The sequence below is a fragment of the Saccopteryx leptura genome, chromosome 2 (assembly GCF_036850995.1).
Source record: "Saccopteryx leptura isolate mSacLep1 chromosome 2, mSacLep1_pri_phased_curated, whole genome shotgun sequence".
NCBI classification, from domain to species: domain Eukaryota; kingdom Metazoa; phylum Chordata; class Mammalia; order Chiroptera; family Emballonuridae; genus Saccopteryx; species Saccopteryx leptura.
The window spans coordinates 139,348,444-139,366,771 of NC_089504.1; the positions used below are offsets into that span (position 1 = coordinate 139,348,444).

At 38.9% G+C, this 18,328-nt stretch overlaps 1 protein-coding gene across 1 annotated transcript in view; it reads right to left on the minus strand.

Annotated features, from left to right (window-relative positions):
• Positions 1 to 5,632, minus strand: part of SYT10 (synaptotagmin 10) — an 80,051-nt gene extending 74,419 nt beyond the window's left edge. The window contains exon 1 of the mRNA XM_066368941.1: positions 4,981 to 5,632. Within this exon, the coding sequence (XP_066225038.1) occupies positions 4,981 to 5,131 (151 nt within the window). The 5' untranslated portion in view covers positions 5,132 to 5,632. The remainder of the gene's footprint in view (positions 1 to 4,980) is intronic.
• Between the last annotated feature and the right edge of the window lie 12,696 nt (positions 5,633 to 18,328).

The following is an 18,328-nucleotide window of genomic DNA, read 5'->3' on the forward strand; positions in this document are numbered from 1 at the left end:
AATCTATACTTCTGAATTCATTGTGGTTTTAGTTGTTCTTTTTTTTTTTTTTTTCTTTTTTCTTTTTTCTTAAGCTGGAAACGGGGAGAGACAGTCAGACAGACTCCCGCATGCGCCCGACCGGGATCCACCCGGCACGCCCACCATGGGGTGACGCTCTGCCCACCAGGGGGCGATGCTCTGCCCATCCTGGGCGTCGCCATATTGCGACCAGAGCCACTCTAGCACCTGGGGCAGAGGCCACAGAGCCATCCCCAGCGCCCGGGCCATCTTTGCTCCAATGGAGCCTTGGCTGCGGGAGGGGAAGAGAGAGACAGAGAGGAAAGTGCGGCAGAGGGGTGGAGAAGCAAATGGGCGCTTCTCCTGTGTGCCCTGGCCGGGAATCGAACCCGGGTCCTCCGCACGCTAGGCCGACGCTCTACCGCTGAGCCAACCGGCCAGGGCCTAGTTGTTCTTTTTCAAACTCACAAATCTCAAGGAAAATTTTCCACTACGTTTCTAAACTGTAATTATTACTTTTTTTAAGTGAGAGGAGGAGAGATAGAGTCCTGCATGAGCCCCAACTGGGATCCACTCAGCAATCTCTGTCTGAGGCTCATGCTTGGACCAACTGAGCTATCTTCAGCACTTAAAGCCACGCTTGGTTGTGGGGCTGATACTTAAACCAGTCTAGTGACTAGCTGTGAGAGGGGAAGAGAGAGAGAAGAGGGAGAGGAAGGGGAAGAGAAGCTGATGGTCAATTCCTTTTTTTTTTTTTTTTTGTATTTTTCTGAAGCTGGAAACGGGGAGAGATAATCAGACAGACTCCCCGCATGCGCCCGACCGGGATCCACCTGGCACGCCCACCAGGGGGCGACGCTCTGCCCACCAGGGGGCGATGCTCTGCCCCTGGGGGGGGGGTCACTCTGTTGCGACCAGAGCCACTCTAGCGCCTGGGGCAGAGGCCAAGGAGCCATCCCCAGCGCTGGGGCCATCTTTGCTCCAATGGAGCCACGCTGCGGGAGGGGAAGAGAGAGACAGAGAGGAAGGAGAGGGGGAGGGGTGGAGAAGCAGATGGGCGCTTCTCCTGTGTGCCCTGGCCGGGAATCGAACCTGGGACTTCTGCACGCCAGGCCGACACTCTACCACTGAGCCAACCGGCCAGGGCTGATGGTCAATTCTTATGTGTATCCTGAGTGGGGATTAAACCTGGTATGTCCACATGCCAGGCCGACGCTGTATCCACTGAGTCAACCGGCCAGGGCCCTAAATTGTAATTCTTTATATAATCATTAGAATGTTTAAAACTCAGCAGTATAGTGATATAAAAATGATAAATAATCATTGCTTTGTGTCTGCAGAGAAAACCTATGAAGTCCCCTTATTCATTTTAAGCTTGTATAATAAAACTTAAAATGTCTTAATCAGAGGAAAATCATAATTTAATTTAAAAATTTTTATGTACCTTTTTTTTCCTATCTTTTCTTAATAAGTCATTTCAATCAAATTCTTTGCCATTTTCCTACCCAGCCCCACATCTAAGAAACTGAAGAACATACATGTGAATTTAGAAGAATTTATTTAGACTTTTTAGAATTTTATTTTCAAATTAAAAGTGTACAAATTCAAAATTAAAACACTAATGTATTAAATGTTTATTTAAAATATTTAAATTAAATTAGATTCGTACAACTGTGATATGATTGTGTTTATAGGTTTAATTAGCTTTTATATATGAGGTCTTTCAAATAATGTAATTTCCTAAAACTTCCTAAGCATTTGCATATGGAGCAGCAATAGAGACTGAGTGGAAATGAACCCAAATCCAGTTCCAAAACTATAAATGTGTATTTCATCAGCATATACCTGAAAAATAACATTTGAGACCAATAAATTGTTTTGTACTTTTTTCTAAGTATTCTCATATTAAATCATACTACGTATCAAGATGAATTAGTGGATAGTAGATTTCTTTAAGGGGAGGGAGAGAATGAGTGGTACGAAGACTATGAAAATCTGATTTTCTAAAATTATACATTATAAACTTTCTAGTGTCCTAGTGATATCTTTAACAAACTATTCCAAAAGAGTGAATTAACCAGTGTAGGCAGCTGAATGCAGTCTAAGTTTTCACAAATTTTACTGAAATATGGCATTGGTCAACTATTGGTAGACCTTCAAGGTCAATATCGCTGCTGCTGCTGCTGTTATGGTAGAGGACAGTGACGCTTGCTCTTTATTGGCACTTTAAAAACCAGTAGGATAATGTCTTATATATATGTGATTCATAACTTCTTTGATGTAGATTGACTTTAATTGGGATTACCTCAATTTCTCTCCCTCTACCCCTATGTGAGGGAATCTAAAAATATACACAATCTGGAAGCCTGCAATTGTCACTGAATCCTTACAGTAACTGACACCATCTGGGCAATGCTGATTAACATTCAAAGTAAATAATCACTGTACCAATCAATGTCGATGTCCTCCTACCAATAAGAGTGAGTGGAAGGATCACCTTCTGAAAGTGTTATTTTGGGACATATGATAAAAGGGCACAAATGTTTAAGTTATAAGAAAATCTATTTTAAAACACGTGAAGCTGAGTGGCTAATTAATATAATTAAAGATTTGATAAACAAAATTAGAATCCACTTCATAGCTATCTCTTGATATTTGGAATTTACTTGCCAATTAAAGTATTTAACTTCTGTCACATAGATTTACAAGTGGAAAGTGTAATAAAATCTTGTGCAGCTTTATATCTCATACACAGCCTAGTAGAGTATCTCCTCTAGGAATAGCCACTTAATATATATTCATACGTCAAATCAAATACATTTGAATAATATATATTTTCTCTCAAAGATAAAAATGTCCATGTATTTGTTTTAAAATAATGCCCCCCGTTTTTGTTCCCAAGGTAAAGTCCAAAAGGAATCAGGATGACAATTACTTTTGTAGTACTTAGGGTAGGCTCAGAAACCTTTCTAGGATTCATATACAGCACTGGGTTTTACCTTAAGCTGATAGAGTGGCACATTTATAAAGATTTAGAAGCTCAGTACTATCTGATTTCCTACCTTCACAATTTTTCTGCATTACCAGCCAATTCAGGCCCCAGGAAACCACTACTAGGTGTATGATCACAAAGGGGGGGAGGAGGAGGAGAAATTAGTATTTTTCTCCTGAACAGCAACTGTTAAATGGCCAAAACTCAGGTCTTTAAACTTAAATATTCTTGTTTCTTCCACTGTACCCCCTTCTCTGAGTCTTATCTTTAGCTCGTGAATCACTAAAGACATTACAGAAGACCTTATCCAATATCACCACAGAGGACTTCAGGATCACACTATTCTATTTATTTCGTGTGTGCTAACCATACACATGACATGCATATATGTGATGTTCACCCAGTCCCTTCCTTTAATAGATGAGGAATTTAATAACTACTAAACAAATAGAAAAGACTTCCGCTGTGATTATACATTCACAAAAAATCTAAGATTCCAGCATGTAGACAGCAGCAATTATATATATCATCCTGCTCCGCGGTCCAAGGAGCAGCACCTCCTCAGGTTCTGCCAAGTGCACACTTAAGTCTCTCTTGTCCGGTTACCTGCGATCAGAGAATTCAACCCCTTCTCCCACGCGCAGGTATTCCATTTAAATAATGGTATGTAAAAGCTAAACCAGATGTATTCCCACCCCATTCCCTCTCCCTTTGTTTTTGGTGGTTCGCAGTGGTGGTGGTGTGTGTGTGGGGGGGAGCTTTGGAGGGGTCACTAAGTGTGCCCTCCTGGCTCCTTTCCAGCACGCAGGGCTCTTAGCGGTCCAGCTCTTGTTGCCCTGGCTACCCGCAAAGCACAAAGCCAGGCCAGGAGACTCACATGACCAGAAAGCAAAGGGGAAGAAACAAGACCCTCCAAGAGGAACCGCAACCTTTCAGCCCGATAACCCAAAACCGTAACCGGCGTTTATCTCCCACAGCAACAAGTGATTCTCACAGGTCACTCCTGATACCACGAGGACCACAACCTCGGAGTCCATCTCTCGCGTGTCACTGGCACAACAGGCTGCACAAACCATTGCGCGGTCGTTAAAACCCTTGCCTCTAAGCGTGACCAAAACAAGGGTTCTGAGACAGTCCCTTCCTCCTTCCCTCCCTCTTGAGAGAAATCTGCCACCTGAGATTTCTTCCTCGAGATTTCTGACAGCCGATGTTCTCCCTCATCTCACCTCATTTCTTTCCAAGTTTCCCGAAGGAAGATGCCTGTATGTTGAGGTGTGTATGAGAACGTGTGTAGAAAGGCTATATAATCTTTTCCCCCTCTTCCATTTACTTTATACGTGTCTTGAGCCTTAGTTGAAGCCTAACGGGCGATCAATAATCCCTGCTGTTTGCCCACGCTGTAACGAAGCCCTAGAAAATCATATTAAAGGGCTCTGGAAACTGTCAAGTGCTCAACAGGTTGCGGCTGCGGGTTACCCCCTCCGGGATCCTCGCTGCCTTCCGAGGCCAAGGCAGCCCTTAGTGCAAAACAGTTCTTTGCATCCAAGCATGGGTTGTCTCGCCCGACCCCTTCCCCTCGACCGCGGTCCGCGATCCACGGGACAAGGGAGGGCAGCCTGAGTCCCACAGGCGAGCGGCCCCCGCGTCGCCGCCCGCGCTAGCCGCTCCACTCCCGGAGCAAGACGCGAGGCGTGGGAGTGCGCGGCGACGGGGTGCGAAAGCCAGGGAGCGGGACCGCGGGCCGGGAGCAGCCCAGAGAAGTGGAAGGAGCCGGGAGGGCGCAGATGGGAGGCAGCACCCGAACAGCCCGCGCTCCAGGTAGCCAGCTGCTGAGTGGGAGGATGGAGCAAGGTAGGAAGGCGCAGCGTCCTAAAGCTGCCCCAGCGCCGCGCGGGAAGCGCCGGACTGGGAGCCAGGGGTGAGCGCGCGGGGCCCGGGGGAGCGCGCGACGAGAGCGGGGCGAGATGCGAGCGGGGCCGCCGCGTTACCTGTGCTGCCTCCGCCCTGGCTGCCCCGGTCCGGGGGGAAGATGCCCGAGCACTTCTCCCACTCCACCTGGCCCGCGAAGCACAGCTCGGTGACGATGTGCAGCGCCTTCTGGCACAGGCTGCTCACTCCGTCCTCCTTGTGGAAACTCATCGTTTAGCTTCTTTTTCGCCAGTTGGTTGTCCCCTCCCCTTTCCGTGACCTCTAGGCAGGCTCCGCTGGCGCCCTAAGCCATATCCCGCCCGCGGGGACTTGGGCGGAAAGCGCGCGGCTGACAGACGGCAACTCTTAGGAGCCCCAAGTTGGCCCCATGGCTGGAGCGCAGGGCACGAGGGAAGGCGGAGAGGCTGGGCGGGCACCCCCGCGATGCGGCGGCGGCGAGGTTCGCGCCAACTCCCGGCCGCGCGCGCGAGCCGAGGCGAGCTGTCGAGAGAGCCCCGGCATGGAGTGCAGAGAGGGGGGGAGACGGAATCAAGCCGAGCCCTCTACTCGCAGGAACGCCCCCCTCCCCTTCCCGGCGCTTTTGTGTTTCTGGCGGGTGCTGTCGGCGGCGCGTCCAATCGCAGCTCGGCGCGGCCCGGACGACTTGCGGCGGACGCGCAGCGCCCCTCCGCCGTCACCTGAGGCTGGGGTGGGCCCCCGAGGGCGCGGCCGGGCGCCGGTGCCCGGCCTCCTGCCTGGGGCCGCGAGTGCTAATCTGAGGCGCCCCGGGGCGGAGCCATCTTTATTTTCTCTGTACTTTTCCCAGACTAAGCCCCCCACCGCAACTGCCTTTTCCTTTCAACTTTATACAGAGGTGTGCTGTAGTCTGTGCTCTCTCGGCTTCTGCTTTAATAAAACGTCATTCCAACTGAAGACAAATAGAAAAAGTTAAAATTTAAAAATGTATAAATGAATAATCAAACCAGACGTCCAAAAAAAGAATAAAGCATTAAAAAAAAGATTTCCGACGATGTTTTGACACAATATTTAATCTGAGAGGTCTTTTTATTATTAGCAGTGAAATTCACCATAAGGTGCACTTTTTAGCCAGTTCAGTTTTCCTTTGTGCAAATACAGTGACGAGGCAAATTTAAATTGATTGCTTTTGATTTTTTGAAAGCCCTTTTAGGCGATCGCAAAACGAAATACTCTATGTTATTTTTCTTAATTGCCAGGATTTTGTCGATTAATCCATAATTGGCAAGTGAGGATGCACAATGTGACTCCCTTTGTCACTTTTGCAAGTGATTTAAATACTGAAAAGACAAGGCATGGATGTTCAGGGGTTAAATTCAAACCAGTCACATATATCTGCTTGACCTTGAAGAACTTGCTTTCAGATCTTTATCTCAGTCTGTAAAATGAGAGGCTCCAACTTTCTTGCTCTTGTAATTTTTAATGCAAACAGTGCGAATTACTTACGGAGCTAAAGCTACAGTCTAGGCAGGCAGACCCATGTAAAACAACCTGCAATGCCAGGTTGTGCTTTATGTTTCCTGTAGGAACCGACTGTTGTTTGGAAGAACCACATGAGTACCTATGCTATTTACAGACTCTATTGCTTAAGTGGAGTAATGCAGAAGGTCTAATATGATCCTCTTATGTTTGATTTTTGTGTTAAATATTAACAACATTTTCTGAAAATAACTTTTCTGGTGTATGTTTGCGCTGTTCCTGGCTACTCTTACTACTATTTCTACAAAAAGCAGAGTTAATTTCATGTGGCTATTCATTCATTTTTCTGAGTTTATTTGAAATATTTTTGCTTTCATCTAAAATTAATACTGTAAGGTTTGATATCTTCTCCCTTTGTTCTTTAGAACATCTCACAGCTCATTAGCAGGTGGTTCAACCCAGTTTTTCTTATCACTTGTTAACAGCTCAGGTAAAAGTTTTGGAAAAAGTAAAACTGCATTCAAGGTAATTCTCCACCCCCCACCCCCACCCCATGATGAAGCATAAGTTGACAAGATTTTTGATTCACAATCTTTAATAATAATAATAATAATAATAATAATAAATACACTGCCAATTATTTCACCTAGCAAAAGCCTAAAAAGTAAGCCACACGATACAGGTTTCCCTGCCCACACTTTGAAGTTGCTAAAACAATAAATAAAGGGAGAGCATGTTAGATTTATATTTCCTGAGCACCATTTGCTGTATGAAGTGCTATATGAGGCATTGATAGTCAGAGCTTCCTTCTGAATGACTACATTCAGTAGAGAAAGAATCGATTTGGAAGGGAAGAGCCTAAGAGAGTTCCCTTGTGAGCTAATCTAGCTTCGAGTGGTAATTTTGAAGGTTCAACACTCATTTTCCTACTTGCTTAATCCTTTTCCAATTCTTTCTTCCCTTCCCATGCCCCTTTTAAAATCTGCAGGGAAGGGAGTCATCTCCTTAAACCCCTAGGGTAAGGAGAATTCCTGAAACTATAATTTCAAATATTACATAATCCTCAAGACAAGAACTAAAAAGGTAGGTAAATGAGGAAATCTCAAAAAACAGCAGAACTTGGTCTGGATGATGATCAGAGATTTTAATTTACTTTAAATCATCCATACCTTTCTTCTCTCTGTTCTATAGCTAGCTCAGCTTCATAAAAGCCCAATTCTAATTTCTTATACACATTTTGGCTTGCTCCTGTTTTCCTTATTTCAGAAATACAACTGGTGATGATGATGACTAGATTTCTGATTTGCATGAATGGGTTTATTAGTGTTGCTACTGAAAAGTCCAAGTTCTGCAATAACTTCAGATCTTTTATTCAGCCTGATTCCTTACTCTGAAGGTTAGGTGTCTTCTGTTTTTCCATTGTCTTCACTGTGTTCATTCAGTGAGCATTTCAAATAGAGACTTAGTTTTGAGTTCTTTAGTTTTGAGAAATTCTATTGATTTATTCTTTCAATAATTCTCTGCCTTCCATTTTTCTGTGTAGTCCCTCCCTGAAACTCATTGAGTTGGATATTTGACTGCCAGGATTGAATCTCCAATTTGTGTTTCCCTTCTATTTTCATCTCTATCACTCTATTCTCCCTGTATTCTAATTTGAGGGCAATGTCTTTGACTTTTTCTTTTGAGCTTTCTATTACTAATATTATTACAATATCAGCTATTAGCTATTATAGTTTTAAAATATGCATACTTTTTGTTTACTGATTTTTTGTTACTTATTTTATGGATGCACAGTCTGTGCTTATTTCTCTAACCATATTAATAATGTATTTTTAATTTCCCTTCCCTGCTTCTGTCTTGTGTCTTTTTTTCTCTGAATAAATTTCTCTTCAGGTTTTTTGGTTTAGCTGTTGTTCTTCATGTCATAGGACTGTCTCAGGCATTTGCTGATATAAATGATTAAATATAAATGCTCTCTATTTACATTTAAGAGCAATCGAGTATGGAGTTGAAGGTGCATTAGCAAGGTTTATAACTGGTGAGTGGGCTTCACTGAAGGGTGATTCACGGTATTTTGAATTGGAGCACCCCCAAATATCTAAGTGAGATGATATAATCCTTCATTAGGGATGTGGGTTTGGGGTTATAATCTGTCTGCTTTTTACTTAACCCTCCATTTTTGTTCTGGGGCCTCATTCTTTCCTCTTGTGGTTTTGGTGTCTTGGGTTGGAGCCTTTCTAGTTTAATATCTTCAGAGATAAACTCTTTTATTTGCAAGTTTAGAGAAAGGTAATCACCTGACCAAAGAGTTGTGTGGGTGGAGACTTGAGCCTCAAGATAACTGTAAGAATTGCATCAACTCCTACCTGCTTCTTTCAGCCTCTCACCCTTCCCCACCTTCTGCAGAATCAGTACAGGGGACCCCATTTCTGGCTCTGTGTGGTGAAGCACTCGCTTCTCATGCTCTCTCCCTCTGGACGGTTACCTCCCTCTGCTCAGTAGTTTCTGCTCCTTCACCTGCTTTCGTTTTCTAAACCCACTGACATCTTTTGGCCTTTTGCAATCTCCTTTTTGATTCTTTTTTTTTTGTGTTGTGTTTATAGCTTTTTATTGCTCTGTTGTCATTTCAGTGTAATTTCAGGAGGGAAAGGAACACATGCATGTCTCCAAGCCATCATTCTGATCGTGTCACTTCCAGTGCCTTTCCATTGTACTTTGGGTATTTCGAATACTGTGAATGTGGCCTGTAGAAGCCCACCTTGGCCTGGCCTCTGCCTGTTTTCTTTGTCTTTTCTGAATTCTTTGACTTTGAATTTTCTTTTTATTCTCTATTTCTTTTTTTGTAACACAGATAATTTAAATAGAATAATTTGATAAACTCTGGTAGGTAGAGAACGTATCTTGGCTCTGTTCTTTTCCAAGTGACTTGTTCTGTGCCACCAGTAATAGTCACAAAATAAATATTTGCTGAATGAGTAATGTAGGTCATTTGTTAACCCTGGTTTCCTTCTAGTTGTCAGCAATAAAAGCCTTTCCTTGTTTCAGTAATACCAGGGTATAGTAGGACTAATGAAAGGTTCTTCGCAGGGAAGTAGGAGAGGAGTTAGAAGGAAGAGTGAATGATAGTAGTGCAACATGTCCTTCATGAAGGAAGAATATGGTCATTCGTATCTTAGGAACAAACACTAACTTTTGAGCACCTGCTTTGTGTCAGGTCTGTTATATTATTTTATACATGTAATTTAATAATGATAATTTATATTTGCTACTACTTTTCAATGTGATTACTTTTAAATTCTTGCCATTATTTTGAATACATTTTTTTTAAAAAACTGCACTAAAAAACTGTGAGTGATATGGTTATATATATATTTGCTATATAAAACTAAGTACTGTAAGCTAATTGTTATAATCACTCAGGTACTAAATTATTTAGGACAGTAACAGGCATGGTTCTAAGCTTTTTACATGTATTAACTCATTTAATTCTCATACGGAACTTATGAGATAGGTGCTATTATTTTCCCATTCTACAGGTTTAAAACCTGAGTCGCAGAGAACTGAAGTAGTCTTTATTAGGTCCTAGAGCCGTTGGTAGTAGAGCCTGTATTTGGAATAAGGCCTTAAGGTTGTAGAAGTTAGGCTCTTAGCTATTGCAGGATGCTGCTGCTTCTCATCTAACCTCATGAGATGCTTATACAGTAGGCAGAATGAGATTGAAGGGCTATTCAGAGAGGCAGCTGTACTCAACAAAAATATGTCCTGATAAAAGTATGGCCTTTACCTATTTCTCCATTCACATAAGCAACCAATTCTCACCCCCAGTAATTATGCCATTTAAGAAACTTGCTTGCATCTTAGCAGATTCTCCTCTCTCGTGTAATTAAATAAGCATATAGATAGATGTGTAGGTAAATAGATGTTCTGTCACTGTCTGTTTTCTTAAAGGGTGCAGTTCTTACCCAACTGTCATTAATAAAATAAATCCCTTCAGTTAAACTGGATAACTTTAACTAGTTATTTTAAATGACTATAAGTATTTCATTGCGATGATATTCCATAATTTATTCAACTGTTTCCCTAGACATGGAAATTTACTTTATTTTTTATTATTCACTCCTGTGAATCACCTGTCAAGCACAGGTTGTAGTAGTGCATTTTGTAGTAAACCTCTTTGTAATTTTTATCCACACTGAGAATTCATTTATACGATCTGGATTCCCAAGAAAGAGAATTCTGCTCTATGAAATTGCATTTATATATACCTTTCTACCAGAAATATATAAAAATATCATTTTCTTTGCATCTCCTGCTTACAAAAATAGATGCTACCACCTTTAAATTCTTGCTGTTATTTTGAGTACATTTTTTCAAAACTGCACTAAAAACCTGTGAATGATGTGGATATATATATATTTGTAAATTTTCATCTATATAATAACTATATGTATAAATGAAGTTAAAATTAAAGTTTAAAACATTTCTTTTCTATTTAAAAAAAAATAGGGAGGTAGCCATTATTGATCTTTTAAGTCAGTGATTTCAAACCTTAGCATGCACCAGAATTACTTGAAAGGTCCTGTTAAAATAAAAACTCTGAGCCCCACTGCCAGAGGTTTCGATTCAATAGACCAAAAGTGGAGTGTGAGAATTTGCATTTTTGACAGGCTCTCAACTGCTGCTGCTGCTGCTGGTTCAGGGACCACACTTAGAGGATCACTGTTCTACATGGTCTCCTTAAAACCAAAAAGTATTCCTCAGAGTTTACAACAGGAGTCAATTTCCCAACATTCGTACCTGGTCAATTCAAATAACCAATCTAAGATAACAAAAGGTTGAGAGGGTGTTGGCCAAATTAGGTAGAAAATCTTAGTCATGGCCTATGTTACATCATTTGTTGGCTGTGTGATCTATAACTTAGACTCTTTGAACTTAGTTTTACTTTTCTAATGTTAGAATAATACAGTGCTTTACTTTGATCAAAGGATTGTCCTGAGGCTTAAAAGAGACATTGAATTTGAAAGTGCTCAAAAACCTATCAGACATTATGCAAAACAAATCATCATCATTATTTCTTATTACTCCGTGTCAAGACTTTCTCAAATTGACATTGCATTCTAAAGTAAAACAATTGAGAACCACAAAATCCTTAAAAAGGAACAATACACCTTTCTCAAGGGGCAAGAAGTGATGAATAACCTCATGCAGCATACCACTAAACTCCCTAAAATTCTTTCTGAGACAGTGTTGTCCAATTTCTGTTCATTGAAGAGGTGGTTCCAGTTGTTTTAAAACATATTGGAATATCTCTATAGTACTATCCCCCTTTGAAAAAGTTATCTTTAAATATATGAGAAGTTAACATACAATATTCTATTTCAGGTATACAACATATGGTTTGATATTTACATGTATTACAAAATTATCCCCATGATAAATCTAGTACTATCTGTTACCGTATAAAGTTATTATAGTATTTTTTTTTTTCTTTTCCAAGTTGAGAGGAGGGGAGATAGAGAGATAGACTACCACATGTGCTTGGACCAGGATCCACCCGGTGACCCCCGTCTGGGGCCGATGCTCTGTCCATCTAAGGCCGTGCTGGCAACTGAGCTATTTTTAGCATCTGAAGTGGAGGCTCCATGGAGCCATCCTCAGTACCCGGGGCTGATCTGCTGGAACTAATCAAGCCATGGCTGCAGGAGAGAAGAGAGAGAAAGAGGAGGGGAAGGGGTGGAGAAGCAGATGGTCACTTCTCCTGTGTGCCCTGCCTGGGAATCCAATGCAGAACATCCACACACTGAGCTAACTGGCCAGGGCTATAGTATTATTGATTATATTCCCTATACGGTATATTATATCTTCATGACTTATTTTATAACTGAAAGTTGTACCTTTTGCTTGTTTGTTTATATGTTTACAATCTATCTTCCCCATACTAGAGTCCAAACTCCGTGGAAGCCTGATCTCTGACTCTTTCACCCACTGCATATCCAGAACTGAGAACAATGATGGGTAGAGTAGGACTAAAACAACAATTTAGCTTTTTAGTGACTAAATGAAACTGTATAATATTGTGTAAGTAGGTTCTGTCTGGGACTGACAAGTTTGAAATAGAAGATTAGGTGTGCTATACCAACTTTTAAATATCAGAAAATTATTATTTTTTTAAGATTTTTTAAATTGATTTTTAGAGAGAAGGGGGGAAGAGAGGGAGAGTGAGAAAAAAGGGAGAGAGGCAGGAAGTATTTACTTGCAGTAGTTGCTTCCTGTATATGCTTTGACTGGGAAAACCCAGGGATTTGAACCGGCAACCTCAGCATTCTAGGTCGACACTTTATCCACTGCGCCACCACTGATCAGGCAAATATCAGAACATTTAAACATTACTAGATTATTTTGAGAATTTCCACAGTGAGAATATATTGATCAAATATTTTGTAAATCACTGTGATTAGAATTTATTCATTCATCAAACAAATATTCATGCAATTTATACAGGATAAAATAAGCAGTATGTAAATTCTCACAATGTTTGAATTCCAAGTTCTGTTCTTGCAAGAAAGCTGGAATAAAAAACAGCAATTCTAACTTGGTAGACTACAACCAGTTTTCTTAATATCAAGTACTCTTCCCATCAGAAAAGATGATGAAATTTTGTTCTAAATTTAAGAGCAGAAATAGGGTAAATGGAGTAAGTTCCAGGAAAGCAGCATTGGATTAATATCAGAAATGACTGTCTAAGAATGGCTTTTATTCTCACACAACTTTTCAATTTCAATTTGTTGAGTCAGTTTTCTGCAGAAGCATTTATAATATTCTTGGCTCCAAACATTAAAGGGTAAGTACTAGAACATAGAATGTGCCTATAAATAAGCACTATATTGTTTTTATGAATAGTTGTTTATATAGGGTTACCTCTATTTTCCATACTGCTACATTTGCAAAAATATTTTTGGAATTTCTTCTTCTGGAATTAACTTCAAAGTTAATTCACATGCTATCAGGAAAACCCAAAGAACTTCAGGATAACACCAACATTTTAAAACCTAAATCGTATAAGTGTAATTTTAATTTGATTGAATATTTTATTTATCAATCTTGAATACTGGAGGATAAATACAGGAATGGGCAAAAGTAGGCTTACAGTTGTGAGTATATGAAGCAGAGTTTATTATTGTATTATTATCTATAAATTATTGCATTATTTATTTGTATTACAACTGCAAACCTACTTTTGCTTACCTCTGTATTGACTTTAAAAACAAGCAGATAAAAATGCTTTTATTATAAAAAACATTCAATAAAATAGGAATAGAGGGTGACTTCCTTAGCTTGATAATGGGCATCTATGAAAATACCACAGCTAACATATTACTAATGGTGAAAGATTGAAAGCTTTCCTCTTAAGATTAAAGAAAGGTAAGAATGCCCACTCTTAATTGCTATTTCCAGTCAACATTTTAAGTTCTAGCCAGAAAAATTAGGCAAGAAAATGAAGTAAAAGGTATCTGTATTGGAAAGAAAGAAGTAAAACTATCTCTGCAAAGGATATAATTTTGAAAGTCCGAAGGAATCCTTATCAAAATTATTACAGCTAATAAATGAGTTCAAGGTTGCAGGATACAAGACCAGTATTTTAGAAACAGTGTTACTGTAAATTAGCAATTTCAAAATGAAATTAAATAAACAATTCTATTTATAATAGCAGGAAAATAATAAAATACTTAAGAATACAGTTATTGAATAAAGTGCAAGATTAAAACCCTGAAAACTACAAAATATTGTTGAAAGAAAGAAGACCTTGATCAATGAAAAGTATCTCATGTTCATGAGTTAACAAATCTATCTGCAGATGGCCCTGGCCGGTTGGCTCAGTGATAGAGCATTGGCCCAGTGTGTGGAAGTCCCGGGTTTGATTCCCAGCCAGGGCACACAGGAGAAGTGCCCATCTGCTTCTCCACCCCTCCCCCTCTCCTTCCACTCTATCTCTCTCTTTCCCTTCCACAGCCAAGGCTCCATTGGAACAAAGTTGGCCCGGGCCACTGAGGACGGCTCCATGGCCTCCACCTCAGGCCCTAGAATGGCTCCGGCCAAAACAGAGCAATGCTCCAGATGGGCACATCATCGCCCCCTGGTGGGCATGCCTAGTGGATTCCGGTCCGGCGCATGTGGGAGTCTGTCTGCCGCCCTGCTTCTAACTTCAGAAAAATAAAAAAAATAAAAAAATTATCTGCAGATATAATGCCATTCTTCTAAAAATCACTGCTGCCTTTTTTTTTTTTTTTTTTTTTTTGCATAAATTGTTGGAATGAGCCTATAATGTCTATGGAAATATAAGGCACTCAGAATAACCAAAATAATCTTGGAAAGATGAAGAAAGTTAGAAGACACAACTTCTCATTTTTAAACTTACTACAGAGTTCTATGGTAATTCAGACTGAGGTACTAGTATAATGATGTTGTCAATGGAATAGAATTGAGAGACCAGAAATAAACCCTTACACTTATTTACAATTGATTTTTAACAAGGGTAGCAACATAATTAGATTGGGAAAGAATATTCTTTACAACAGATGGATCTGGGACAACTGGTATCCACATACAAAAGAATGAAGGTGGACCTTTTTTCATATCATCACAAATTAACTGACAATGGATTATGGACTTAAATATAAGAAATAACATTACATACCTTTTAGAAGAAAACATAATAAATTATTAGTGACATTGTGTTAGAAAATGATCTCTTAGATATGACACCAAAAGCTCAATCAATTAAAGAAAAACAGATAAGTTAAACTTCATAAAAAATGATAACTTGTGCTCCAAAGGAAACAAACCATTAAGAAATTGAGAAGGCAACCCATGCATTTGGAGAAAATATTTCAAAACATACATATAATAAGGGACTTTTAAACAAAAAATATAAAAACTTTTATGTCAACAATAAAAAGGCAGATTCCCTGACATAAAATGGATCAAGGATTTTTATAGATATTTCCAAAGATATTAAACAAATGGTCAATAGCATACAAAAAGTTATTCAACTACATTAGTCGTTAGGGAAATTTCAATTAAAACTTCAATGACATACCACTTCAAATTAAGTAAGTAAGACATTATTAAGAAGACAAACAGCATGTCTTGGAGAGAATATGGCTAATAGAACTTTCATACATTTCTGGTAGAAATATAAATGATGCAGTCATTTGGAAAGCAGTTTGAAAATTCCTACTAGGTGTCTGTCTACTACTTCATGACTCAGTATCTACCCAAGAAAATTAGAAACATGTTTACAGAAAGAAATTGTACACCCATGTTCACAGCAGGTTTATTCCTAGTAGCCAATAAATTGTAACTTCCATCAGTTGATAAAGGAGAAAGAAAAGGTGGTATATCCATACAATGAAATATTTTTGGCAATAAAAAGAAGTAAATTATTGATATTGATATATGGATTAACCATGAGAAGATTGTCTCAAAATGAAAGAAGCTTGTTACAAAAGACCACATACAGTGTGATACTGTTTATATGAAATGTCCAGAATGCAAATACTTAGAGAAAATAGACTAGTGGCTTCCAGGGCCTGGGTGGAAGGAGAATGGCTGCTAACAGAGATGGGGTTGCTTTGTGGAGTGAGGAAAATGTTCCAGAATCAAGTAGTGGTGATGTTTGCATAACTTGGTGAATAGACTAAAACCCACTGAATCACAAACTTTAAAAAGGTGACTATTTTTGTATGTGAATTATATCTCACTGAATTTATTTTTTATTTTTATTTTTTTTTAATTTATTAATTGATTTTAGTGGGAGAGAGAGAGAAAGAGACAGTAACATCAATCTGTGCCTGACTGGGGAATCGGACTGGCAACCTCTGTGCTTTGGGAGGATTCTCTAACCAACCGAGCTGTCTGCCCAGGGCTCACTGAATTTATTTTTAAAGATAATTTATCACCATAAGGCTCATTTAACTTTTCAGTGCCTTATATATATATATATAAAATTATTTATAAAATAAAAATTTCTTTTAGTGAATTTGAATTGTAAAAATTGAAATAGGAAAAATATATACTGAATAGACACCATTAAAATTGAACATATATGTATGCAAGAAAGGTTAATAACAATATTAACAATAACATCTTAAAATATCTCTTACAAATTAATTAAAACAAAATCCAAATTTTAATAATGAATTAAAAAAACATATTTTTCAAAAATGTACATATGACAAATAACCATATAAGCATAATCTCATTAATAATCAAGATAACTAAAAAATTTAACAATATGATAATCTTTTTAAAAACTGATAAGACCTAGTTAGCATAGGCCAGATTTAGGTGAAACTGGGTAATTGTTTGCATTGCTTGTTAGAAAATAAATTGATACAATATTTTTCTCTAAACTATTTAACAGTAGTACAGTTTTGCATACTTAGAAATCCACTTCTAACAATTTATCCTAAAGAAAACATCAAAATATCATAAATGGGTTTATTGATTTAGCAACAAAAATACTTCTTGAAACATTATTTATAATATTAATATTAGAACAATCTGCATTTTCAAAATGGGGGTTTTATTAAATCAATTGTGGTATATTCATAAAATTGAACACCATTCAGTTCTTTAATAAAAATAATTAGATTATAGAAAAGTTGGTACAAATTAATTCATTTCTAAATACTATAGTAATAAAAGCAACAAAATGCTTACAGTGGTTATATTAGATATTGGGATGAGTGGCTATGATTGCTGGTGCTCATCATCTTTTTCAACCTCTTCCCCAATGCTTTTCTATATGGTAGAGACTATAAAGTTAGAAATTTCATTTCTTAGACTCCTCTGTAGTTTCTGTTCTGTATCTAATTAGCATCCATGGGCCCTATGTCATTGCAGGAGATTTGGATGGTGCAAGTGTGGCAGAAGCTACACTTTTGTCACTCCTGCCATTTCTGCTGGCAAGCATAGTCATAGAAGCATTTGAATTTTTGCTGCAGCATCATCAGAGGCCCCAATGTCAAGTCACTTGCAATGTGATTGTCATGAAGCTGCACATGGAACATTCATTTTGCTGTTGTGTGTATAGCAGGCCTAGGGTACCCTGTGGAGCAAGTGTCTGTCCTGGCAATGATGGTAGATTTTGAATCCTAATTTCTAATCTTTGAAGAATCAGTAGTTCCCTATAGTATAGCTGTGGGATTCACTTCTGAAATCACAACCTCCCATCTGTCTCTTCACTCTTTACAAAAGTTCTGCAAGCCTTTTAGTACTTAGTAAAGTCTTTGGTTTACATTGGCAGAAGGGATTCTGTTCTTCACAAATGAACACTGAACACTGATAGAACTGGATTATTTTTATTTTTGTTCTTTAGTTTATATGCATTACCTAAATGTCCTACAATAATCATGTATTATTATTGTACTATAAATCTATATAATAATAATAGTAATGATAATGTTACTAATATCTGAGATAAATCTAAAGTTTACAAAGGGGCTTCTTTTAAGATTACAATTATAATTTTTTAAAATTAAATTATTGGGGTGACATTGGTTAATAAGCTTATATAAGGTTCAAATGTATTAGAACAAAGTATTATCATTTATTAATTAAGAGCTTGGGCTCTGGAAACATTGTGGGTTTAAATAAATCCTAGCACTGCCACTTCTTCCCTAAGCATTCTTAAGCAATAACCCTTCCAAAACTTCAGAGGATATGACAATTTATGGTGAGAACATTAGATGATATAATTACGTAAAGCAAAGATCTCAATGCTTAATATTTTAAAGGATTCATTAAATGGCGACAGCCTAGTTGTCTCCCTTAAAATTTCATAGAGCTGATGTCTCCTGATCATGATCACAAGAACATTTATGGGAGAGACAAGATGGCGCTGGAGTAGGCGGACGTACCAGCAACTACCTCCCAGAACCAAAGTGGATTACAAACTAATTTTATGAACTA